The sequence below is a fragment of the Taudactylus pleione genome, unplaced genomic scaffold, assembly GCF_031769625.1.
Source record: "Taudactylus pleione unplaced genomic scaffold, aTauple2 ptg000446l, whole genome shotgun sequence".
Lineage (NCBI taxonomy): Eukaryota > Metazoa > Chordata > Amphibia > Anura > Myobatrachidae > Taudactylus > Taudactylus pleione.
Window position 1 is genome coordinate 2,689,452 of NW_028284848.1, and position 27,678 is coordinate 2,717,129.

The following is a 27,678-nucleotide window of genomic DNA, read 5'->3' on the forward strand; positions in this document are numbered from 1 at the left end:
ATAAAAATGATAAAATAATATGATCTCCGGGTAATGCTGTGAAGAAAAAATTAAATTAGAGATTGTGGTATTAACCACTATGTGTTTATAGCTTTTTTGCGGGTATTTGTGTGTAGTCGGGCTGTGGGGGTTGTAGATGTTGTGGGCTTTGAGGGCGGTGTCACTTTCTGGATGCTTTGGAGACACTGGCAGGTTCTAACTAGCTAACCCTATTCCTACTTTTGCCTCCTGGCAACGGTCACCTCTTCCTCCTTGCAGCAATGCAGCAATGTCCCAGGTCCTCGTCAGCGTCTTACGTCCACTTCCGGTTTGGCGTCTTTCGGCTATCCCACCATCCAACGCGTTTCATGCAATAATGCACTTTGTCAAGGATGGTTTACCTTGTGGGTAGTCCCTTTTTATACCTGGGAGATTGAAAAAAGTTTATTGGGTCTGTTTAAAAAAGGAAGTCCTCTGCCGGGTCTTCTGTTTAAAAAAGTGGCAAGCACATGTTCGGGTGCTTGTATTCTAGATATCCAGCATTGCCCTCAAAATAAAATGAATAAAAATGAATATAATTTGGATAAATTAAAAACAAAAATAAATCAAAAACAAATAATTGATAAAAATAAATAAGAAAATAATAAAAAAAACAAGTAAATGAATAAGAAATAGATAAGCAATATATAAAAATGATCTTTAAAGTGTGTAAATTGATAGGAAAAAATCTGATGTTGGGGTGTATGAACCTTATAGAAATTATTTTTCATAGGAAGGCGTTGAGCTCGTTGTCTATATGATATACACTGCCAACTCCAGGCTTGTACACGGCTGTTCTGATGGACTGATGCAAGTGCAGCTTCACCAGCGCTCTCCTACATCTAGAGCTGGTGAGTTATACTGCATAATTATTGTGTATCATCACAGCAGGCATTTTATTCACACTGTATTTAGCAGTGACACCTGGATGACAGTGGTACAAGAGGAATGGTACACCTTCATCATCGTGTGGGACAAATCAGATTTGTCATGACACTTCTCCGTGAGGCCATACCTCATTTCGGGTATGCGTCTTATGTCCCTATTTCAAAAATAAAGGGGGAGCAACCAGTGCTCTTTCTGGCACCCTCACCAAAAATTCTAGTTACGGCTCTGCTTTTTGTAAATTTTTCTTATGTCTCAGAACTAGTTTACCAATGATTATCTGGATAAATAAGGGAGACAGATATAAACATTTATTTATATGTTTGAGGTGCCATTACCTGCATCCCAACAGATAAATTAGCTCACATAGTTTTACTATTTTGCTCATTAATAATCTATTGCATGATATCTTGTGTTTATGCTTCTTTTCAACCACGCAAAAAAAATCTCAGTTTGTTTGTACAATGAAATATGCCTCTAATTATGTAATACTTATACAGTTGTTTTCTCATGTGTCTTCTCCATTTATTATATTAACAGTAATTATGTTATATAAAATTATGAAGACTATTTCCTAAATAAAAATCTAAGTAAACATTTCTTGGGAAGCTCATAAAGAACACTTTGGTTCCCGCAGGCAAACTCCAACAGGTTTCAGTTTTAGGAGTTTGCTGGATACTAGGATGGATGATGATAATTAGTCACACCATGGTGCTAGAGTGTATATTTGGACAAAGTAAAATCCATTTCCAGTTTTTCATACTCAATCTGTTTGCAATGCCTGCAAGGTTAATATATAAATGTGTGTATTATAAATTATACAGCTGTGATATAGAATACAAATGGCAGATAGTCATCACATCAAGCTATTTAACAGAATCTTAGAGACCTTACAAACTTCTTTAGTTCTCTATTATTATAGCCACCATAGATTTTTAATTTTCTCTTTTATACTTCAATATCCCATACCAGGATGGTTTATATACAAGTGTTTGAAGTGGGGCCACCGCCACTTCCTGCCTCCACTTCATTTTTGCCGCAGTAGAGAATGCACCAGCGCTGGGATCCGATACTTGAACTGGAACAACATTGTATCTATAATATACTATAGGAATTACCATGGATTATTTCTCGCAGTGCCCCAGCAGATGCCAAATCAGGGAAAATCCCTGTTCTAAATTAAAAATGTAGGTAATTGCGTAAAATGCCTGGGACACTCCCTCCTTCCAAATGACTAATTAGGCAATTGGGCATTTCCAATTATCTTAATTAATAATTGATAACTGCCTCCGGCTCCCCGCACAGCTGTCAGCCCAAGTTCCTTGCATATCGGAGGGACCTGGGCACATGCAGACCTCCACCTTCTCCTGCAGCCACTCCATTAGCTGCGATCTCTGCAGTGCCTCTTCTGTGTGATCGGTTCATGATGATGATGGTCTAGGCAAACACATGGGGGTTGCCAGTTGCCTGGAAACCCCCTCTCCTCAGCCCACACCATATGACCACAATAGAAATAGTAATATAATATAATTCTACTAGTACATGTTCTTCTCAGTATCTCAAATGAAATAATTAGCACCACCTGTGGATCTTCTAACATGTGTCAGCCAGTAATAAATACACATGTTCACCAACTGGGAGATAGGGAAAACATGCACTGTTAGGGGTGTACTGCTATAGACCATCAATAGGTTTAATTACTAATACTGTATAATAACACACTATCCAGTGCATAAAGACACCAATATGTACATATATATTCTAGGTAGTTCAGCTGCTCCCTCAGACTCCCAGACTTGCTCTGGAATGGTGCCCACATCTATGGGCATTGTAAGAGAGGAGGGAGCCCATGTGCAGCCTCCCTTTGGGCCCCCTCCTCTCTGTCAGAGCAGTAGATTCTAGCTTCATGCCAGAATCTACTGCGCATGCACAGGTCTCTAGGAAAATTGCGCCCGTCATTGGGTGCAGGGTGATGCGGTGTGGTCCCCCCTGTACCCAGGGGCCCCTGTGCACTGCACACCTTGCACCCATTATAAATATGCCCCTGTCCACATCTGATATAGAAACACTCAGCTCAGACAGGATGGCCCTACTGCTGACTCTAATGGTTAACTGTGATCGCTGGTCCTGTATGTGCTGGAATTATGACACATAATACACTATGTATGATGCATATTAAAGCTAAATAAGTGCTAATTATGCCCTTTTCATGGACTGGCCACACTCATTCTAAAATCAAGCATTTAGAAACCCCACTCGAGAAATGCTGTGTTTGCCACTGTCTCCAGGGCAGAGGGCAAACAGAGCATGTGAAAGCTGGGTCTGATGGGTGACAGCATTACATGCTATGCTGCTATGGCTGCTGGTTGAGAGTCAGGAGGAGGCGGAGTTATGCGTATCCCCTTCCAGCATTGTGACAGCAGACTGGAGAGGGACAGAAAGGAGAGGGCATCCCTTATGCACATCATGACATGCATAGACCATTTTGAGGGTACAGGTTAATTCTCTAATTTTTTCCCCTGCATGTTTTTGCAGTAAAAATTACATCTGCCATTTTTTTTCGATTGAATAGGGGTATTGGGAGCACTTACTCGCGGTATTGAAAAAAAAATGGTCGCATTAGCCAGGGTAATTTTTACCGCAACAATCGCTCACCCAATTGGATATGCCCCATTATGTTCCTTTACCCGACAATTTTCAATATTATTTGCAATCTTTATTTATATATTCTGCTGTATTACTCCTCAATTGTTTCCCTGCAAAATATTTGTTTATTTTTTTACTTCTATCTTCTGATGACACTTCTTTGTTTCATCTTTCCATTGGCTGTATATAGTGGCGTCAGTAGGGGGTAACGATACTGCCTTTGAACCTCTATATACCCCTGCCTATACCTTCTAATATCCTGCCTATAAATCTCTAAGGATGATGCTAATTTGCGTACGCAGTCATACAGTAAATAAAGATTCCAGACCTAGAACCTGTGGTTCCAAAGCACAAAGTATTATTCAAGTAAAAGTACAGCAGTTACACGCTATGATCCTCATATAATCTTAGCGCAAAGAGATTATACAGACCCAAGTACAATTATACATACACAGGGCTCTCTGGTCCAGATGTAGGCATCAGCAAGAAACCCCTCGTCAATCAGCATTCAGCACGAAGACTAGGAACCCAGGGTCAGAGCACACATATTTATACCCCCCAGAAATAAACAACACAATAGAGAAGTTTGTTGCTAATACCATTGGTCCTAAAGGAGAGGGCATATGTTACAAGGCATTTAACAGGTTGGTTCAAATAGACACAGCCCAGCCTCTAACAACTGGTGGTCTCTGGTTTCCCGCCTCATGCAAATCCTAACAGTTGTTTATATAATGTACATTTTGTTGCTTGAAGTCTCTTCATAGGTTGAGAATGCATGTTGCGATCTCTCCATCGATATTACCGGAATACTGTTGAGAGAGTACGCATCAGTACAATACCAAACATGGCTTACTTATCACACATAAAACCTTACTTACGAAATAACCTTTATTTCCTACCAATGATAATAAATGTGCATACTCGAATCTTATACCTTATAGCTTATGGAACCTTGTATGTGAATATGTAATGTGTGTGTATGTGGGGTTTGATGTAAAGATGCTAGTTAATGTGGGGCAGATGCGTGTGCATGGAGCTAATATTCAGCATTTTCATACAGGATCTTATGCATTCGCTAATATGCGACTAGTTAGCGCAATTGTGCGTATTAATGTGTGTATGAGAAATGGTGAAAGATGCAATTGCATGATGCTAATAGTAATATCGCCACATGTACTAAAGTGTGAGTTTATCTAAAATGGCGCTTAGGCGGCTATTCACAAAATGGCGTCTTGCGATCTCATTTCCAAGATGGCGTCTTGCGGCCAGTCGCAAGATGGCATCGCTGCGATCCAATTTTAAACTGATCTTGTCTCAGCCAATTATCCAGCTTCGACAGGGGGGTGCAGTGGGTGCGGACCACACCAGGTGACACCCTCTGAAAATGCCGTATATTATTTGAAGACTGCCCCAAAAAAAACATTTTCAGAAAGAAAAAAAATATATATATACAGCCATGTGCACCCACTCTCCAGTATGTCAAGTGTTGCCTACTCCCCATTACTGCTCTATCCAGAAATATTTCCATTGGTTTACCAGGATGTAAAGGCATGCAGAAATGTAGCTGCATTAGTTAATTACACCATTGTGGAATGCTATATTATGGCAACATATCATGCATGGAAACAATTGTGAAGTTCAGCTGGTGCACTGGAACAGTCTGCAAAGGCAGAGGAAGATACACAGGACAGATTTTAGTTACAATGTTGACTATTGTCTGTTGAGTTCTGCTCATTCATCGGTTATTTAAACATGTTTTTAGAACTTCTGCTCCTACAAATCAATTTTTGAAAGTCAGCATTTTTATATTAGCTGTTCATTTTGTCAGCATGCATTAAACATACTGGTGATAGGAGAGGGCTGTGATATTGGGCCTGATTCATAGATGTACACGATTATGATATGTACGCAGTTGAATGATTATCAATTAAACTGCGCATGCATCAAGGTACATTACTATAGTTGCTCGTAGTGACTTTGTATATTTGTAGTGTGATTGACAGTTAAGAAGTGTTTGTGGGCGGTAACGGGGAGTGGCGGTAAAGAATGTAGATGCATCACAACCGTTTTTGGGGCATATCACATCCTGCAACTGCGATCCCATATGCAGTGAAAATGGCTCTGGCGTCTTGTTCCTGCTACCATTCTCAACTTAGAGCTGCGATAATTGGTTGAGCTGTGAATGATGCTGGGTCTTTGAATGTGGATGCTAAGTATTGCAAAGCCGCAGGTGGGCTTCTCAATAGATATCCCGGCGGATGCGACTTTTGCATATTTTTGCACAACAGCTGCTTACGGGATTCATGGTCGGCAACATAAATCATGAGGCCAGGTGCACCTATTTTTTAGGGGGCCTCCCCATCCACGGGTCTCTGACAGGTACAGGCCAGTCGCTTGAGAGTTTGACTTTCTATATGTGGTTTCTCTGCAATGGAGATACCTCTGAAGAAATTGTTCCTCCCTGGGCTGATGGTGACTTCAGACGGTATTCACTGTTCATGTAGGCGATCACATGGTCAGAAAACGCCTGTTTGCGTAGGAATATAACTAATATCATTGTCATATAGCAGAACTTCGACCAGATAATACATAGTAAAAGAAGTTTTGATGCAGGGCAAAATGTGAACTCCCCTGATCAAATAATGTTATATTATTAAACCTATTTGCTAATTTGGTACAATTTGTGTCAGTAAGACTCTGACACAGGAGTCTGGGGGGTGGGCAGATAGTCAGTTAGCCAATGGGAGCTGGTTGGCACTTGAGAGTGCTGTACTGCACCCAGCTGGTCCCTGGTGGGCTTGCTGACTCCCGGTTATGTTGGGCAGCGATTGGTGTTGTTGTGTTGTTTGGTTCCCCTCTTTGAGTTTTGAACTGTGCTGCAGTTATGGCTTTGCAACCGCTACTGGTCATGGGCCTATTGTACTTCTTTATATTGCAAGACTTTTTAAGGAATTGGCTTGTAACAACACTGCTTTATTGTGTTCCCCCTCATATTTTCCTAATCTTTTTAAGGAGTGCATAGGTATTAAACTGATAAAAACAGTGTAGTCAGGACGCAGCCTGGGATCGGCCACTACTCACCTCCATGCCGGCGTCCTTGGGCTTAGGTGTTCAGTCGCTGGGAGTGGAGGTGAGTGGTGACTGAGTATTCTCCTCAGGGTATGCTAGGGCTTCCTTGCGTGCATCCTGGTTTCCGGGGTGCCGGGCATGGGCGTAGCCATGTTGGTCTACATTACCTGACTAGTATCACCCAATGGTAGTCCTGTGGTCACTTAGCTGATGCTCTGATCCAATGACCAGCTACCCTGGGTATTTAGTCTGACTCCTGGAACAGGAAATTGCTGTTCAACTTCACTGTTCCAGTGTCTGTGTTATTCACCAGTGTTTCTCTGTGTTATATCTTCAGTGTGTTGCTTCAGCCTAATCACTGTTTTCCAGTGTTAGTAGTATTAGCTTATATGCTAATTCTCAAGTATGTTACTTTAGCTCTCTCTCAGTTCTCCAGTGTTTCCTGTTTCTTTTCCTGTGTTGTCTTTTAGTGTGCTGCTTAGCTCTCTTGCATGCTCCCTGTGTTACTGTGGTGTCAGCTTTCATGCTAGTTATTAGTTAGCTCTCAGCTGGACGTCCTGCATTCAGTTCATCTCCTGCATTCAGGGCCTGATTCAGAGCTGGACACTATTTGCGGACGGTCGTTCCAAAAAATGGGCCTGCTATTTAAATTGAGCGCTCGCTCTTTGCAGTTTGTTGACGCCTCTATGTCTGAGCGAGCGAACGAAAAATGCGCTCGCTATTTTGTAAAGATGCCCCTTTGCCGTTCGCATCACACATCATCTCCGGTATTTATTAGATTAAACGGGTACATCGAAAGGCATCTGAACTGCTTGCAGTGCTTGTGGTAGGTTTTTCCTACCGCAATCACTGCGAGCAGTTCAGGCTAAAAGACAACCAAGTGACGTCGTCAATGATGCTCCTTTACTAATTATGCACTCCCATTAAACGCCCTTTTGACCATTTGGCACGCCTGAGTTCGGATCTCCACTCCCCCGTTTTCAAGCACCTTCCCCTGTTACCACCCACAAACGGTACATTCTGTCAATCAAATTAGCAGCCCCTCGCTGTTTTACAAGCGCACAATTTCCGACCGCAATGACTGGTTTGCGCATGCGCATTATGACCCATACACATGCGCAGTTGTGCGAACATCGCTCATAGCGAACGAGCGACCACTTACGAGCGGCTCTGAATCAGGCCCTCAGTTCATCTCCTGTATTCAGTTCATCTCCTGTGTTCAAGTATTCAGTTCATCTCCTGTGTTCAAGTATTTTTTTTTATAACTTTTTATTGAAATACAGTGAAAAATTTTTCAACAATAGTTCACATTCACTGAATTATCTTCAAAATACAGTATGTCAAAGAAACCGTATCAAAGCATTCACTATTTCTTATAACAATGTATCATGGACATATTGTGTTCAAGTATTCTGTTCATCTCCTGTGTTCAAGTATTCAGTTCATCCCCTGTGTTCAAGTATTCAGTTCATCCCGTGTTCAAGTAATCAGTTAATCTCCTGTATTCAAGTATTCAGTTTGTCTCCTGTGTTCAAGTATTCAGTTCATCCCCTGTGTTCAAGTATTCAGTTCATCCCCTGTGTTCAAGTAATCAGTTAATTTCCTGTGTTCAAGTATTCAGTTTGTCTCCTGTGTTCAAGTATTCAGTTCATCCCCTGTGTTCAAGTATTCAGTTCATCCCCTGTGTTCAAGTAATCAGTTAATTTCCTGTGTTCAAGTATTCAGTTTGTCTCCTGTGTTCAAGTATTCAGTTCATATCCTGTGTTCAAGTATTCAGTTCATCCCTTGTGTTCTAGTATACAGTTCATTTGCTGATCTCCTGTGTTCAAGTATTAGTTCATATGCTAATATTCATTTTAATATAGTTCCGGTCTTCCTGCCACTCCCAGGTACCTTGGTGCAGCAAAACCCAAATCCCGATTGGAGAGGTCACTGGTGAAGACCACCAAGTGGTTTAGACTCGGTGCCTCTGGGCAAGTCTAGCCAAACCTGGGTTAGGCCACAATAGGAAGACCTAGTCTGTCACTTACCTAGTTGTTCCCTAGCCACCCTAACCCCCTGGCTCTTGTCCTCGGCTAAGGAACTTCCGTGTGGATTGTGACAAGTGTTACATATCACTTGGGCCTGGTCTCCATCTTTATATTATTACTCTTTTCAAAGGGTTCTTCTAATGTTAAAACAACATGGTTTATGGGTAATTTTCCTGTTGTACATCTTGATATTGTAAAACTTTTTAAGGGGTGCTTTCAACAACACTGCTTCATAGTGTAATATGGCAAGTGTTCCCCTTGTATTTTTCTAATCTTTTTAAGTGTCATAGGTAGTAAACACATAAAAACTTGGCATATCAGAGTGGTCCACCTGTGTATTTTTATTATATTTTGAAAGACTTTTTGTTACGATCTTGGGTAATTTCTTGAAACAACTGTGTCATATATAGTGTACTGTATGTACTTTAAATATCAGTGGAACATACTATGGGATGTATGGCAAAAGGTCGACAATAAAAAGTTCGACAATAATTCGGTCTACACCAAAAGGTCAACATGACAAAAGTTAGACAGGACAGAAGGTTGACAGGTTCAAAATGTCGACGTGGAAATGGTTGACACAGAAATGGTTGACGTGTTATTTTTCTAACCCTAATCTTCATCCTAACCCTACCCTTGGTACCTAACCCTAACCGTCGCTCCTAGTGCCTAACTCTAACCATCAGAGTAAGTGCCTAACCCTAAATGTCACTCCTAGTGAAAAACCTTAACCCTCCAGTAAGTGCCTAACCCATTTCCATGTCGACATTTTAAAATTGGCGACCTTTTGTACCTGTCGACCTTATATGCAGTCGACCTTTTGTCATTCGACCTTCTTCCATGTCGACATTTGTGTGTTGGCCGAATCATTTTCGATATTTTCATTGTCAACCTTTTGTATGGAATCCCCGCTGTGCTGCATATAATATATATATTTTTTTTACATACAGCTATAAATAATAAATGGGGAAAAAAATAAAAACATTTTATTTTCAACACAATATTTTTTTATTTATTTTTTAAGGTACAAAATGTTTAAATCCTGAAGTTTTGAGGGGTGCTTCAGGTACATGGTGAAGCACATAACAGCAATAATTGGGCACAGGTGAACTGAAGGGGGATGCTACTCACAGACCCACTGCATATATATGCTAATGTTTGCGATCGCTATGCCGTCGCAGCTTAACATTAGGATGCCCACTTCCCCTTACTCACATCTGTAATACATTGCAAGTCTGCAAAACCATTGGTAACATTGAGTACCATCGGAGCCTCATGCATAATTACTACAGGTCAGACCTTACTCAGACTTTGCTAACCTCATCGCATGCAATGAAAGCTCAAGCTGCGTATGCCATTGCAGTGACTAATTTATACACGCCCCTGTAACGGCGTTCAAAAGCACTGACACCTCTGCGAATCGCCGATCACACCCTACACCGTTAACACCCCCAAACGCTCATTTCCTGTCTATCACTCTGCGTTGGGTCTGCGTAGTGTCTGTGATCGCAGTGTGATCGCAGTGAGATAATCATAGTTGCAATCCATAATGAATCAGGCCCACAATACACAATTATTGGACCTATTTGTCAGATATAGCCATATCGAGCTGAGAATTACATAGTGTGTACCCAGTCTGGATTGGATAGATTGTGTAGCCTTTATTCATAGGATGTACAATCTTGAAACCTAGCCCTTTTAACAAATACATTGTATCTATCTATCTATCTATCTATCTATCTATCTATCTATCTATATATCTATCCATCCAGAGGTAATTTAAGAGAGTAATGAGGAGTACACACTTGAACGACAAATCGTTAGATTGGCTGACCCGCCAACTGATCTAACAAATTGGCAAGATTATGCACAAACGACCTTGTGCATATACAGTTACCAAACGTCTGCCTGATGTGTCTGGCCAGAAGAAACAGCTGTGATGTACTTATTGCTGGTTCCTGTGGCAGCATATGGGTCCGTTGGGATTCACACAAGCAAATGTGAAAGATAAATCTTTTAGATATATCACATCTACCATGCTGTATGGCCAATGTCTTTCATAGATATATTGTTTGTACACACTACCAGATGGACTGAATGAAATATATCGTTCGTCAGTTGTATGAAAGATATATCGCCTTTGGTGTACCCAGCATTAAGGGCTTGTGTGCAATCTCCAGTGTGCCGACCCTTGCCCCTCTCCTCTCCCCCTCTATCGCCGGCATATTCTCCAAGTAGACTCTGGCACAATTGCTTTCCAGGGAACATTTACAATGTTTTCTTGAATATTTCCACTGGTCTGCTAGTTCTTCCATTCCATGGAGTCTCTGCTTTTACCATAAAGAAATTTTACTAATAAAGGTTAGGGGTCAAATTTGCTAAACTGAAAGGTTTCAAGGTAGATTAATGCCAACGCAAGAGACTAAAAAAATGTAAAGCACTGTTTGGGCAATTTGGCTAGATTTATCCTGTGTGAGCAGACTAATGCTATTTTCTGTAAATGCAAAGTCTTCTGAAAAAATAAGGTATACTTTGTGAGTGTGCTGCATAAATAATTGCTGATATTGATGTTGGAATGTGACAAGACCAAAAAGTGATTAAATAACCTCAGCAGCGAGGGAGTATTAGGTCTATTGTTTACATGAAGAGCATGATCATCAGGTTTACATAATCATCATCAATTCTATACAAAACAAGACAGTGTTTAAGTGAGTGAAATGTGTGACTCCTTGTTCTGCAAATGTGTGTAGGAAGGTGCCTTTATGTGACTAATCAGAAATCCATCCCTACTCGTAGAACATTGACCTCTGAATCTGGAGAGACTATTTATAGATATTAGAAAATCATTACAAAATGTTAAATATTTTATGAAAATGTTTATTTCAACTGTATCTTTGGAATGTAGTAGTCATCGTTTGGGATTTAAATTACAGTTCTATTGTATGTGATATTATGCAATTCAATGTCCAAGAATACAAATGTCATTCAAAGTTAAGGCTTCGCAGTTCATTCCAAAACAACAGTTTACAAGTGTCATATTGTCATATAAAATAAAAATTTCTGTAAAAAAATTTGCACAAAAGTTCATGATGATACAAAACATGAAGCAATAATATACCAGTAAAATGAAATCATTTTACTACAGAAAAGTTTTTTTTAATAGTTTTCAATAAAGAAAAAAATATGTTATCTTACATTTTAAAAATTATGAAACAATTTAAAACAAATATAAATGAACAATTTTCTTTAACACTGCCTTTACAAACAAACCCTTTATCCCAGCAAGAGAGAGCTGCAACAAGCTGCCACGCAAATAGTCACTGCTCTCTTTGGCTGATAAAAGGGTTAATAACATTATCAACATATAAATTTAAATATAGATTTCAGTGCAAGATTCCTTTGTCTCGGTTCTAAAGATTCAGTATCATTTTTCCGCTGTTCACCTCAATTCATGCAGATATGAGCGAGTGCTGAAATATATTATGGACAAAAGTTGCTTTTGATTTTTATTCTTTTTGTCATAAACTTTCAGCAAAATTAATAAATGTAAATGAAGACAATACACACAATATACGAAAATAGCTTGGTCAAACTAATCAAAAGTTCAAATAAAAATTATAGTGTCCAGCGATAAGTGGATGATGTTTAAGGTGCTTGAAGAGAGCAGTAATGTAATACTCTCTAAAGTAATCATTTTTTTTATTTATAAAAAATGATTTGACTAAAATTATTAAATATGAGACTGTGATTTCCTCTCAAATTCTAGTGTTACAGACTATTCCTATTCTCTGGGTTTAATAAGGACGTTCCAAGTTCTGGACCTATTTATTATGTTTGTATTGTCTAAAGTAATTGATCAGATAATGATGTATATTTATATTTTTATTAAGCCATGTTATCCAGCTACTACAAAAAAGTAAATCCCTGCAAGAATGGAACCATTGTTTTTGGACCTGTCCAATAATCCCCTTCTTTCTTTCAAAAACAGTCTAAAACTAATGTTATCCATTTGTGATGGTCTTCCAACTTGAGCGTATTGTTTAGTGTCAAGGGCATCAGATGCATGGTGTGACATCATTGGAAGTCATTCGAGCGTGACCAGGTCTGTAATCCAGAAATATAACAGAGCCGGGGAGACAATTACATGTCCTAATGTTGTTTACAGCCTTTACAAAGATACAACTTCAAAATGTCTATCATAGTTAGGCAATATGAATTATTTTTAATTACATATTTGGTTAGGATGAACACTGCCATATTTGATGATATGGGATTGATAGCAACATAGTTATTCTACTGACCCATTTTCTGTGATGCCTTTAAGATGTTACCACGTAAAGGCCAGTATGGTATATCAGCAAATAGTGAAATGATTGCTGTTATTTCATTATAATGGTTAAATATATTATTAAATGAGAAATGCACAAGAAAGCTTCCCAATTCTCTACTCTCCAGGAGTGGAGAAAATAGGTCAAATTATTTTGGGGAAGGAGGGAGCACTTTATCTAACATGTAAAAAAAAAAGTAATAAATAAGGATTTATGTAACTATTAATCATGAATAAGCTGAACTTAAAATACTACTGTTCATTAAAATACAATAAAAGTGATACATTTACAACTTCCATCATTATAAGGAAACGGCCATAAAACGTGAACAATTGTGGTGAATGGTGTAATGTAATGACTGTTTTAAAGGAAATATATGTATATTGTAATGCATGCATGACAGCTAGACACAGTGGAGGCAGTCATTTTGTGTGCTGAACCAAAAATCAATCTATCAATTCACAAACAATTATTGACACTCTGTGGTCATATTGCATTGGGGGGTGTTGCCACATCACATTGGGTCATGCCACAGCCCTGGGCTTGTCTAGCATGTCCATTGTACTATGTCACCAGATTTCACCCCCGTTCCCCTAAAAATAACCCTGTATTGCCATGTGAATCAATGACACATGCTCCTAAATACTGACACCTCCCAAAATTCCTTGTTGTCAGCATGAAATTCCTTACTTTCAGGATGGCAAATCAGTCTCTGGGAATCAGGACTGCCGTGCCTACTAAGTTCTTAATGTATTGATAAGTTATATTCTCAGTGATACCACTTATTCCTAGTACAATGATAACCTGAATTCTCGTTATTATTGATCCAATTTTGCTATATTTAATAAAAGTTAATTTGGTAAATTATTACTTCTAATTTTTAATGACATTTATCATTTTTTTTGACAGTTTACAAGTAATATTTGTCACAACCCTGTCTCTCTCTGCTTGATGCTAAACTAATTTTACATATTTATTAAATAAAGTACAGTGGGCAATACACAAGATAGTTCAGTACTCTTGTACTGAAATACATCAAACATCAATTTGTGATGCTTATTTAATAACATAGTGCAAAGTGCATTTATGTATTGTAACCCATAGCAACCAATCACACAACAGCTCTCATTAGCATGACTTCACTACACTATTAAAATCTGTCACCTAATTGGCTGCTATAGGTTGCAGCACATTTATTGCTATTTGCTCTTGGAAACTAAATAACCCCTATGTTTTGCCTTTTTTTTTGGGAAAAATGATACCGACCCTTCTGACATCCTGACAGAAAGCCAAAGTTAGACTTTGTAGGGTTAATGTATGAAATGTCCCTTCTTTGATTTAACAAAAGGATGATCTCTGTCTTACTTGTATCAGCAACAGAGCCAGGTTTTGCCTAAGATTTTACGGCAGAAAACTTTACATTGCCTGCTCAGAGTTGAGTATAAATCGTTAAATACATTCTACAGAGAAAAAAAAAGAAATGGGATATTGCAGCTTTTTACAGTAAAGTCGTGGATTAAATTTAAACAAAAATAAAGCAAAATTAATATTCAGAAATAAAAGCTTTTCAGCCGAGTTGATGGTTCAACCATAGCCCTTGCCTTTTTGGAGGCCATAGGTGATAAGATTTTTGGCCACTAGTACACAGTAAGAGGCAAGGGTCCATAACCAGAACAAAAGAATCCCAAAAACATTATTATAATCAGTGAGAATACAGTCAAAAACTAACACAAACACAAAAAGGCACTTGAGAGGACATCCACTAGCCAGTGCCAACAACAATTCCTTAAGGGTATGTCATACCCTCTATTGCCCATTCCATTTGATGATGGTGCGTGTACTGTTAAGACGTTTTTAAGCACTATGCTTCAGAACAACACTGAAACACAACAATAATGGATAGCTTTGCTTTAAAAATGCCAAAAAACATCATGGCGGCACATTTCAGGACTTCCTAAGCCTTTGTTACAGCACATACAAATATGCACAAACATGAAAAGAATCGTGCTGCGAGTCCTATAAATTGGGGTGAGGGCACAAACCGCTATGTGTCCATATAAAGAACCCCGCTCAGTATCATTTTATCTCAGCACTTCGGGTCTGCGCACAATCAAGAATTATCCGCAGAAGGAGAACGGAACAAAAACGAAACATAGTTTACAAAAGCATAAGATTGATCAATAATTGGTCTCAACACCAGCATCTAGTTATTAAAAAAACAAAAAAAACAGAAACAAAAACAAAAAAAGCCAGCTGTACATGATTCAGATTGTATATACGTTCATAGTTTTCAGGTATATTCACTGAAGCTCCTGAGAGAAGTTTGGCTTCACGTCAACCAACGCATTTTGTAGCCTAAACAGTAAAAGATCATCGGTGCGTCTCCACCAAAATTGACTTTAGTCTTTCCACTGAATGTATCTGCAACATTATATTCCTATTGCTGCTTCATGCCTCTGAATATGAATTCTGTGTGTTTAGTTTGTCCTTTTTCAACTTGACACCGTCCACAAGTTCAAAATTGTAATTTTCTAGGGCAGATAAGTTTCTTTCGGACATGCCATTGTGCCAACAGGCACAGTACAGGACCACGCCACATATGGCACCTAGCAACACCCCCAGGGCACTCATTGCAATGATAGTGATAAGAATGGGGTCCAATGTCTTCAATACACTGCCTGGCTTCTTGGAGATGCTCTCGTTATACTTCTCATCGCCAGGATAATTAGGCGTGATCCCTGAAACAAAAAAAGGACCATTTTAAGTATACAGTTTTATCAGGTTTTTTTTATTTCTAGAGCTGTAAGTGCTCTTAGGTGTCTATATACATACATATAAAATAATTACAATTTTGTATTTACAGATAATATAGAGATTTCTAAGTTGTTTTGTAGCCTGCTGACCAAAGAAAGACATATAGGGCTACATTTAGTAAGCTGCACTTTTCAAAGTGATCGCGTCTTCAGCAATTTTGATCACTGGATTTAAGAGGCCATAATATTAATATAAAACCAGGCTTGTTTAATATAGAATTTGTAGGGTTATTGAAGGAAATTTACCTTATTTGATTTAAACAAAAGTATAGTATCTTCCTCATTATTGTAGTATCAGAACTTCACTTTGCAGATTAGTTGATTTATTATTATTATTATTATTATTATTATTATTATTATTATTCATTATCTATGCATAGTGTAAGTAGAATGGTAAATCAAAATGCGGGTTTTGCAACTTGTTTACTTTATAGTCACAGATTATACCTAAAATCAAACAGAAATCATATCTCATGAAATAAAAGTGCAGCAGTCAGGTTGATGGTGGAAGATCTTATACAATGATGGAACATTGTATATGTCACATGAATGTATGTAACTAACCACTGCCAGCTGCCATTTCTCCATTTTATCATTAGTCTCTACAGGTAGAAAGTAGTGTGTCTGCATAAACTGGTCCCCCGCTACCACAACATTGTCACAAATATATTCTAAAACATTTCAGCTGTGCAGACACAGACTCATCCTATCGTTGTACAAGTTGGGTGAGTTACACCCATTTAGCCGGTGATCAAGTGGCTGGGCCACATTCGGCCTCATCAGGGCCGGTTAGCATAGTTGAAGATGGCAGCACCTTCTACAATGATCCTTTCTATTTCATTTAGATCTTTATATGGCAATGCACCCATTTTCACATATATTTCAATACATATATATCTCCATACATATAGCTGCTGAAATTGCAGTGTACTTGGCCAGCAATGTACTTAAATGTAATAATTGTGCAACTCTACAGTGGTATTAAAAAAAATAGGAATACCTGGTTTATTATTCGCAATATCTTCAGTACCTGGTCCAGATTCTGTTCGTTCAGAGCCTAAAAAAATAATATTATCGTTAGGACAAGTTAGAGGTACTAATATCTGAATTCAGTTTAGATGCAAAGATGTCTGACAGTGCCATGGGCTGATGTGACTTCAGGCATATTGTTACTTAATAGCAGTCAGGTTTCAATTTAGACTTGTCACAGTGTAAATATTAGTGCAGTCTGCAAGTCAAGCTGTTCCTTATTACAATAAAGTTATAACAGCCATGTTAAAATAAAAAAAAAAAAAAAAAAAAAAAACCTCCCACGTGTACTGAAGACGAAAAGTTTTGCTTAATGAAATTATTATCGCCTCATACTTTTTTTCTTGTAAATTGTTTTTATTGAAATGTCATTAAACAGAATACAAGAAAATGTGAAGACAATATAAGCAATGTGTAAACAAATACAAATTAAACAGTATACCAGAAAAAGAAATGTATACAATAATCGTTCATTGGTTAATAAGATATATATATATATATATATATATATATATAAAGATCATAACACATATAAAAAAAACGCTAAAACGGGACCACATTACTAAGGAATTCTAAATTATACCAGGAAGTAAAATGAAAACATTTCCTAAAAGAATCCCTCATGGCCTGTGTTAGCGTATGATGAATATTAAGCAGCCATGTAGCAAAAAAAACTTTTCAACCAGGTGTTCCTTATTAAGTAATGCCTCTGTCCAATCAATCATAAACAGATAAGACAATCTAAGTAACACCATTGCGACAATAATGGCTTTTTTGTGGCAGCTGGTAGTTTAGCTGGGAGAAGGCAATTACCTTTGTCAACCCATCCTTTGCAGTATTTGAGTACATGTCCCAGAATGCCCAAACCTTAGAAATCTGGAAACGAAGTTGTAGGATACTAGTGATATAAGTTTGGAGGTCCTGCCATTAGATTTGTACCTGTGAGCATTCACTCAAACAGTGCAGCAGATCTACTTTTGGGGTGTCACATTCATAACAATTATAATTAGGGGCACTACCAATAAGGAATTTTAGTTTCTGGGTGTAGTATGCTCTGTGTAAAATCTTAAGGTTTATTTCGATATAGGAAAAAGAAACTAGTTTTGTATTTAGTTAATGACAGGAAATAAGAATATGGGGTCTAGTTACTAAGCAGTGTTAGAAGACAGAGTGAAAAGTGATAACTCTGTGATAAGGTGCCAGCCAATCAGCTCCCAACTGTCACAGCCTGCGAGATGACAGTTGGGAGCTGATTGGTTGGCACTTATCACAGACTTATCACTTTTCACTCTGTCTCCTAACACTGCTTAGTAACTAGACCCCTATATTTCATAGAGAGGTCTGGGAAATCAATTTGCCACTTCATCAACCCTATGGTACGTGTCTACATATCTAAATGGGACCGGAAATCAGAATATATATATAAGAGGTTGTAAAAGGGATCTGTGAATTTCGGCGTAGCACACCACCCAAAACGCAGCTGAAATCATTATCTGTTAATGTGTGTGATACCTTTTGTATATAGCTTGTAGCTGTATTGCCCTTTTTTATACGGTATCAGCATGATCCTTTTTTCTAATAATATTTTTGTATTAAGTAATTTTCTTTATATTAATAACTAGTAAATACAGGTTGTGGTATGCTCTTTTCTATATTCTGTTATTCTTAAATACACCTGGCTTGGTAACAGTGTATGAAGCACAATAGCTACAGTAAATCCATGCAAATTGATCTCCCAGTACCAGGGCTGCAGATTGCTGTTATATGTCTTCATTTTGCATCCTATAAAGCATTAAGTGATTGGGCCACTGGCTATAAATACTCATTGAATTCAGGCCAGAATATGCACTAATTTATACAATTCTGAAGTTGATTTCATCACATACCTTTGCAGTGTTCAGGAGCAATGTTATTAGCAATGATGATATCATCCACAGCAATACCGCCAGTGCTTCCTTTACCAATTGTGCCCTCAACAACCACCTGCGTTAATGAAATCCATATAATAAAGTAAGTAAAACACTAGAGATTACATCTCAGAGACATTACAGAAAGCTGTCAACATCTTACAATAGATTTGTGAATACACAGGATAAATTGGCTACTATCAAGTCATTACAGTTTAAGTGGAACATTCTAATGATTTAAGGTTTACAAAGAATGCAATAACTGCACTGTTGTGGTAACCAAAGCGTTAATAAAACTGAAACTCGGACTACTATTTACATGCTAACGCTGAGGAGAAACACACTAACAGTACAATAGACATTCAACATTTTGCAATTTCCGAAACAAAAAAATCAATATTTGTAAATCATAAAATGTCTTGAAAACAAATGTTCTGTTCTTCAGAAGACTATTACTAATCCCTGTTTTGAGAATTAGAGCACCTAAGGATAAACAGTTAGTCTAGAAGTAGAGACTTTATTACAGAGTTTGATGCACCATGGCTAATGATAAAGGTGACAGATCTTTAATTAGTTTAGTTGTGAACAGTTTGGGTGCTGTAATTATTTGTAATAACCCTTCTGCAAAAAGGCTGTATACTTTATAGTGACTGCACCCTGTCTATACATTATCATGCCTTTAGAAATCAAGTGATTTACATTTTAAAGCAGAGAACACAAGTACTAAAAGTAGAATAGCTAATAACAATTAGCACTAATATAAGTTAGACCAGAAATACTTATAGGAACAGATGTTAGAAACACTAATAGACAACTTGTGCAGCTCCAGTCTCCATTCTGTTTCACTTGTCTCAAGCAGTTCCAACTTATATGTGTACATTGAGGATGCTTCTAGGTACAGTACTCTCATACAATAACTACAGTATGTCAGTGATCACTGCTAGCGAAGCTCAAGCTGGGTACCACACAGTATAACAGATGGAGACTGACCATACCCGATATCGTTTCACCGACTTGTGCAGGAGAACTTGGGCTTTTCTCCAGTGGTCGTCATGATATTCACTGTCACTAGCAATCCACAGCAGCTGATCAAACCCTTCTTGTTTTTCATACTCCAGTTTGATGCTCAAAGAGCCAACATGGGACCCAGACATGTGGTACCAGAATGTCATGCATTGAGCAGATTTCGAGGAGGCGACCATGGGACTTAACAAGCGGGCAACTTTTCCTCTGTGTCTTTCATCAGCTTCAGAGTAAATGAAATTACCATCTCCTGAGAAGACAGAGTTAATGTATTGTTACTGACATACTGACAGTGTATATTGCATGAGAAGCCATCGGTTATTGTTTCCTTATGCTGCATTATTCAAACTACCATATACAATTCTTCTAGTGCACAGGACTCTACAGAAGACAAATAGTAACTATAACTATAATCACATCTTCCAAGTACCAACAAGGCAGAAATCACTGACTTATATGTACGTAACAATAATGTTAGCCTTTTTATTAGAAGCCTATAACTCAGGGGTCTTCAACCTTGGCCCTCCAGCTGTTGTGGAACTACAGATCCCAGCATGCACTGCCATAGTTTTAGCATGCTGTTATATCAAAAAGGTGGCAGTGCATGCTGGGATGTGTAGTTTCACTACAGCAAAATGGCTGTACTTTCAATATCCCTGAACTACATTATGCTCCCCACAGCTGTCTTGGTTTGCAGCCTTTAATATTCATCCTAAACACAATTTAGGATTACAAATAACAAGCTAAAGGCCTAAATCAGAGATGTATGCTAATACTACAGCTGCTGTGTCTGTGTATGCAGCTGCTATATGAAAATATGCAAATGTCGCAGCTGCCGTGAGATGTATTGAGATGCTACCAGCATCTGTGTACAGAGATGCAGCATCAGTCGCAGATCATTCGGATATCGTAGTCCTGAGTAAGTCTATGGTCCACAGGGGCCGGGTATGAAATACCGGCGGCTGAATCCCGACAGCGGCATCCCGATGTATGAAGACCCCGACGGGTGGTAAGTATGATATCCCTACCCCTCTGCCCCCCCTAACCCTCCCTTAGTGGTGCCTAACACTAAACCCCCCCCCAGTGCCTAACCTAACCCCCCTTCCCACACCCTAAACCTAACCCTCCCTGGGGGGTGCGTAACCCTAACCCCCCCTGGTGGTGCCTAACCCTACCCACCCTCCCCGTAGCCTAACTCTAACCCTCTCCGGGGGGTGCCTAATCCTATTCTTTCCCCAAGCATTCCTAAACCTAACCCTCTCCCCCCCCCGCGGCTAAGACCTAACAAGCCCCACTTACCTTCGTTCAGAATGCCGGCTGTCGGGCTAAAGACAGGCGTCGGGATTTCAATGCCTATCTTTCATCTCGGGTCGGGCTTCCGACTTTATTTCTGTACTTTTTTCTTTGAACCTCAGAATAAACTCACCACTTGCACCACGAAGTGGCGTTTGGAGGAGGCGGCTACGTGTTAGCTGTAATTATTTTCTTACAATGTGGCAGTTAGCCTGGTTTCCTTACTGTATATGCAGCAGCTAATATATTACAGATATAGGATGGAGATAATGCACTTGGTTGCAAAATGAGAAAATGTTTATTAAGAAATATAATACATAAATCATCTGCCATAGATTATAGTGAAGTTTTAAAGCTCTGCTTAAATGACTGCTATTTTACTCTTGATCAGCTCTGTGGAAAAGATAATCAGTCTATGTAATGCTCAGCTGCGGGGAAGTGTGTGGCTTACTGTCCAAAATGAAGAAAGCTTGGCCGTTCAACTACATTAGATCATGTTTCATTAGCAGCTCAATTCATCATACACAATGTTCATTTTCTGCACACTGCCCATCAAACAGGAGAGAATACAAACAATGGTGTCTGGGAGTGAACTGATATAAAATTACCTTAGCCTTTACTGCTGTGGCCTAGGTTCCACGTGCTACTATCATTGTTGTCTCTAGAGCAGAGGTGGGCAATAAGCAGCCCTCCAACTGCTGTTGGACTATACATCCCAGCAAGCCTTGCAACAGTTTTAGCACGGTCAAATAGCAAAACTGTGGCAGGGCATACTGCTCTAGAGTCAACATAAACCTCAATTTACAGCGAATAAATGGGCATGTGTTGGCAAATGGGGAACTGCTTGCTACAGTAATTCTCACAGTAGTAAATCAAACTGACATATGCAATATACTTATTTCCACTAGATGGCAATATTGTGACATCTAGAGAAAGCTGTGCTTGTACTGTACTAACATCTAAACAACAATTAAGCAGCATCTGACAATGGCAAACTTACCTGTATGATCCTGCACTGGGGCGGTTTTGCTGTTCAACACTATCCACTTCAGGCCTGGGGTGTTATCGTGTTCCCACTGACAGAATGTTTTATGTGACCCCCATCCAAATGTACAGTCAAGATCACTCTGTGGAGGGTCTGTAAACAGAAAATGCAGTGTTATTGAGAAACAGTCACAATACTGTGATTGAATTGTGGATGACTTCTCATTATGGGGGAGATTTTTCAAACCTTTTGGAAAGACAAAGTGGAGACAGATCAAGTACCAACCAATCAGTTCTAAAGCTGGGTGGGTACACACCAGGCCGACCTGCTAACCTATCTAATGATATGTAAGTGCATACACACTTACCAGTCGCTCAGTTGATGTGTCTGCACAGTCTGGGCTGACATCACAACTTTAAATTTGCCCACCCAATTGAAATGTCAGTCACCGGCGAGTCCCTGCAGTAAGTGTAAGAGAAGTCGGCAGGTCGTCCGTACAGGCGTACACACAGCCAGACGTGCTGATATATCTGCAAATTATATCACCATCAGCTGTGCGGCAGGGCAGATGCGTTATGTCTGTGAGCAACGTCATTCACAGACATATAGGGGCCCACTTATCAAAATGTATTTGAGGTAAAATACTGGAATCCTCAAATCCTCAAATACTAAGTATCCCCGGATGTATTAAGGAGGGGCCACAGCACGTATCTCCGATACCTGCTGCGATCCCTCCATTACCGCTGGCAGTCGCCTCCCTCATAGGTTTCTATGGGGGAAGCAATGTTGCAAAATGTAAAAATATCCAGAATGCAATGCATTCCAGATATTGGCCCGCGCAGCTAACACCATCTGAAGATGACATTAGCCGCTGTAGCCTATGGGCTACACTGCGCACTATTAGCCTGCAGAGGGATCCGCCGGAACCCTCCCCGGCTATGGCGGATGTGCATGTGCAGTTCAGGGGGTTATGTGTGTGAGTTAAACCATATGTATAGAAGTGAAGTGCTATCATACAATTTGTGCTGTACCAATATTCATAATAATGCAGTCTATTAATAAGAAAGAAGTAACTCACTTTATTCATGAATTAACTTATTGGTTCATAGTGCACTGATGTGTTGCATTCTCATTAATGTGCGTGTGTGTGTGCGTGTCATGAGCACGTTTACTTGATACATACGCACAACCACTAGATGTCACTGTCTACAATGTTTTCCAATTTACTATGGCACAATGCCAAAGCAGGCTGAACAAGCTTCTTGTGTACAGCATGGGAGCTGGAGGAATAGATGACATTATGAGATCTTATAAATTGGTGTGCTCTTTATTCCGAGCTTCCCAACAGCCTTATACAATGTAATTGCTTTCCTTTCTTCCTAGAGGTTTAGGAAGAGGAATAGAAGGATGTGTGAGACAGATAAAGCTAATCTTGTTTATGTTTGTGCCGCCTGCTGCAAAAATCATGTCTGCGACATCCTCCCAATTCCCTGGCTACTTAGTTTATGCCCAAGGAAGGAAACACCCACCTGAAGGGACACAAAATATTCTTCCAGGAATGTTGCCGTTATTCACAACAAAGTCATATAAGGTCTTAGAAAGCAGACATCCTTCCCGGCTATTTTTTACATGATACAATTGCCTTGCTGAATTTACTTTACTGTAAAGCTGCTTCCTCAATAACATAATTTAAATTCTGCCTGTACTATTTCTTCAATTGTAAATCCAGAGAGAAGGCTCCTTTAACATTGTTGAACACCTCTAGTGCCCAGAGAGTTAGATGTGTAAAGTGTGTTTCCTCTGGGTATTGTTCTGTTTATTCTCAGAAAACACACAACATACATATGAATATCTTAATGCACAAAACTCCTAGATGTCCGCATTCATACACAATAATAGCTGTAATACCCCAGTAAAACACAATTTCACTATTCTCAGGGGTGTTGAGGAAGGTCAAAATATCCAAGGCGGGCCTGTCTGGGTGTCCGTCAGGGGCCTGGACCTGTCAGGGTGGCAAATCCAAGGACCCTTCAGCAGCACACCACACCCAGTATTCACAATGGGGTGTGGTCATTCCCCACACAATTAGTCATACCTTCCAATAGCATCAGGACCCTAAAGATGTCCTGGCGACCATAACTTGGTACTCATGATAGCCAGCCTAATGACTTACACTCAGAGTTAAGTCACACATTTGTCTGTCATTAAAAAAAGTTAATTATTGTGACACTATTAAACTGCAGATAAATCCATTATTAGTATATAAAGCATACTCGCCTACTTTCTCGGGACTGCCGTGAGCCTAATGAAAATTGGGTGCCGCTCCCGGCATTCTGTAAGAGTAGGCAAGTCCCCCAGAATGGCTGCTGGGCCCCTTGACCCCCCTTGACCCTCCCCATGCCCACAACTGAAAGTGGCCGATTCGGGGGGCCCATGACGCGATTTGTGCTGAATTTCATCATCGTAGCCCCGTCCTCTACTTTACAATGTCAGTAATATCGGCATTATTAAGTGGGGGCTGGGCCACGATGGCGCAATCACACCAGCACGCCCCCACTCATTTGCCCACCCTCCCTGCTGCACCGACCTGGCATCACCTCCCGGAGGGAGCTGCCAGAATGTCGGTAAGTATGAGATTAAGCCTCAGTAATGTTAATAACTTATTTTCAACTAGGGACCCGCCCTGGCTTCGCACAGGAGCAATATTGAATTTGCGACGATAGTCTTTTTAACCAAGGTCTTATAAGATTGCTTTGTAGATGACATTAGTAATTTTTCCTCCTGCTGTCAACACGAAAAGACTTACGGGTCTAGTTACTAAGCAGTGTTAGGAGTTAAAAGTGATAAGAAAGTGATAAGGTGCCAGTCAATCAGCACCCAACTGTCATTTTTCAAACACAGCCTGTGAGATGACAGTTGGGAGCTGATTGGCTGGCACCTTATTACTTTCTTATCACTTTTAACTCTGTCTCCTAACACTGCTTAGTAATTAGACCCCTTAGTTTTGACGTGCCACACAAAAGTGCCACGTAAAGTTGTCAATGAGCAAAACAGTCTTCACTTAGGTCAACTCCAGCCACGGTAAGTACCTGACCCTGTGTTTTAGTTATTGTCCTGCCAAAGCAGACTCTTACTGGAAATTTTGTATCAGTAAAAAGGGCTTACATCAATTTTTCAGGAGAAACAGGATAATCCGTATTAATCTCTACATGGTATAAAATATAGACCATCGTTGTGATATAGCTTTAATGGTTTAGGCAGCGCAAGCTAAGAAAGTGCTTGGACGTGCGTTTTTTCATTGACCTTCTTTACTAAAATCATCACTGCTCAGCTTCCTTTTGTCATACCTCAATGCTTCATACACCTAAACCTGCATCGACAACTGCTCTACAGAAGAGGGAAAACTGCATCAAAATCCGTCCAGTGGTTCTAGAGATTAGCCCGAACAAACAGACAGATGCCTACCAGGGACTTTATACTATGTATACTGTTATGAGACACTATAATTTGATAACAATTTCATTATTGATGCAGGTTCAAAATTATTATTAAATATCGGTAGTTGCCAGAAAAGTTTCTTAAAACTGGCATTTAAAGGGTTTGAAATGTCTGTCTGCTTTTGCTTACGACTATATGATCTTTAACAAAATGTCTTTATGAAAGCTGATACAGACGCTGCATGAATACCTCTTCCTATGTTTATTCCAACATTATTGTTTCCTAGAAAAGCGGAAGATGTTCCATTGCTCCTCGTCCTCTGACAAACATCAGGTGGTTGTAAAGTCAGTCTGTCTAGTGGCATCTTGTGACTGCGCTGAGGTATTATCACTGAGGAGCTCGCAGGGAAATCAAATGGGTTTCCTTTATATACTGCTCTATTTAATAGCACTGGAAACATGAATGAAACTGTATAATAACAGGAACATTTATTGGTTTATGCTTTCTGACAGAAGGAATGATTTGCAGTAAAGCTGTGGTTGCCGTGGTAACAGCAGCTCTGGTGCACCCACATTTTAGAGCTATGCTTTCTAGAGAGTCCACGGTCTGTTACACGGCAGAACTCTATCAGGGTGGAAATAAATTAATGCTTGTAAACAAAGAACAGACAATCGCATGAGTAATAAATAAATTATCTCATCATGGTTATGTCTGCCACTACACAATGAAAAATGGATTCCAATGTAACAGCATTAGACATGAAGACTTTTTACACTTTTCACAAATGCCGCAGGCAATGTTTAAATACCGGCTCCAGTGCTCAGGATCAGTGTGTGACACCCTGTGTTTAAAATTTACTGCTGTCTGTGCAGAGCTTTTGTAGTGCTTACACAATGCAGTTTACATGCAGCATAAAAAGCACCCATGTGACACCACCTTGAATGTGTCATAGGTCAGGAAAATTAGGATTTACCTATTCTGAAATGAGTTAATTAGACATGCTGTTTCCGATCTCGCTGAAGCTATTCCAAATACTCTTGTTTTAGGTTTGGTCGATACACCTGCTTGGATCAACTTATAAAATAATCTGCTGGCTATGTAAATCATAGTTGCCTACTTTTTGAACTTTTTTGGGACATTGGAGGTCCACAGGACAATTACCGGAGATGTAATGCAATTTGCGTTATCAAGGCCTATTTACTTAATAAAAAAGTGAAATAGGATCCGGGAGGGTGGCCAGGGCCGACAAGAGAAGCCTTGGGGCTCAGCACACTCATGTTTTTGAGGCCCCGCATCCCTCCCCGGTAGATACAGGCCAGTCGGCCATTGGATCATCCCCCCTGTATCTCTCCAGCCCCACACCTCCCTGTGTCTCTCCCGCCTTATCCCTGCCTGTGTCTCGCAGTCTTATCCCCTTGTGTCTTTAGCACCTCATCATTGTCTGTGTCTCTCCAGCACAATCCATGCTGTGTCTCTTCAGCACCCCATCCTTGTTGTGTCTCTCCAGCACATCCCTACCATATCTCTCCATCACCAGCCCTGTCTCCCCAGCCTCATCCCTTCTGTGTCTCTCCATCTTCAGCCATGAGCCTATCTCCTCTGTGTCTCTGCCTCATCTCTCCTGTGTGTCTCAGCCACATCCTCTCCCTGTATCAGCCTCATCATCCCATTTGTCTCTCAGCCTATTCCCTACTCCATAACTAAAAGCCTCACCCCCTGTATTTCCCAGCCTTATTCCCTTTTGTGTCTAAGCCTCATCCCTCACCCCTGTGTCTCTCAGCCTCATCCCCCATGTGTCTCTCAGCCTCACCTCCCCTGTGTCCCTCAGCCTCACACTCACCCCCCCCCATCACATGTACCTGCAACTCATGGACTGTGGGCATGATGACCAGCCCTTTCCTGGAACTTCAATGACAAGTCATGTCTATTCTACATTTCAAGTAGAAACAGGTTAATATACTTACAACATCATTTAACTGTAAGCCAGTTAACTATAGACAGATATATTAAAAGGGGCTGGGTGTAAACTAACACAGACTTCTTATCACATTTCTCTACTTTCACTTCCAAAACTCAGACTTTTTTGTGATAAGGTTGTGAAAAGTTATGTAATCAGTGAGATAGCGGGTACAAATATGAGGACAGCTGCACAAACATAAGAGAAATAAGTGCTATAGAAAGGTCAGGGCCTGAACAGAAGCAAAGCATGATTTG

At 39.8% G+C, this 27,678-nt stretch overlaps 1 protein-coding gene across 1 annotated transcript in view; it reads right to left on the reverse strand.

Annotated features, from left to right (window-relative positions):
- Window positions 1-11,504: 11,504 nt before the first annotated feature.
- The window catches only part of NRP1 (neuropilin 1), a 166,858-nt gene continuing 150,684 nt past the window's right edge, over window positions 11,505-27,678 (reverse strand). The window contains exons 14-18 of the mRNA XM_088447968.1: window positions 22,042-22,179; window positions 19,721-19,998; window positions 18,705-18,801; window positions 16,790-16,846; window positions 11,505-15,714 (exon numbers count right to left, since the gene is read on the reverse strand). Coding sequence (XP_088304094.1) covers window positions 15,425-15,714; window positions 16,790-16,846; window positions 18,705-18,801; window positions 19,721-19,998; window positions 22,042-22,179 — 860 coding nt within the window. The 3' untranslated portion in view covers window positions 11,505-15,424. The remainder of the gene's footprint in view (window positions 15,715-16,789; window positions 16,847-18,704; window positions 18,802-19,720; window positions 19,999-22,041; window positions 22,180-27,678) is intronic.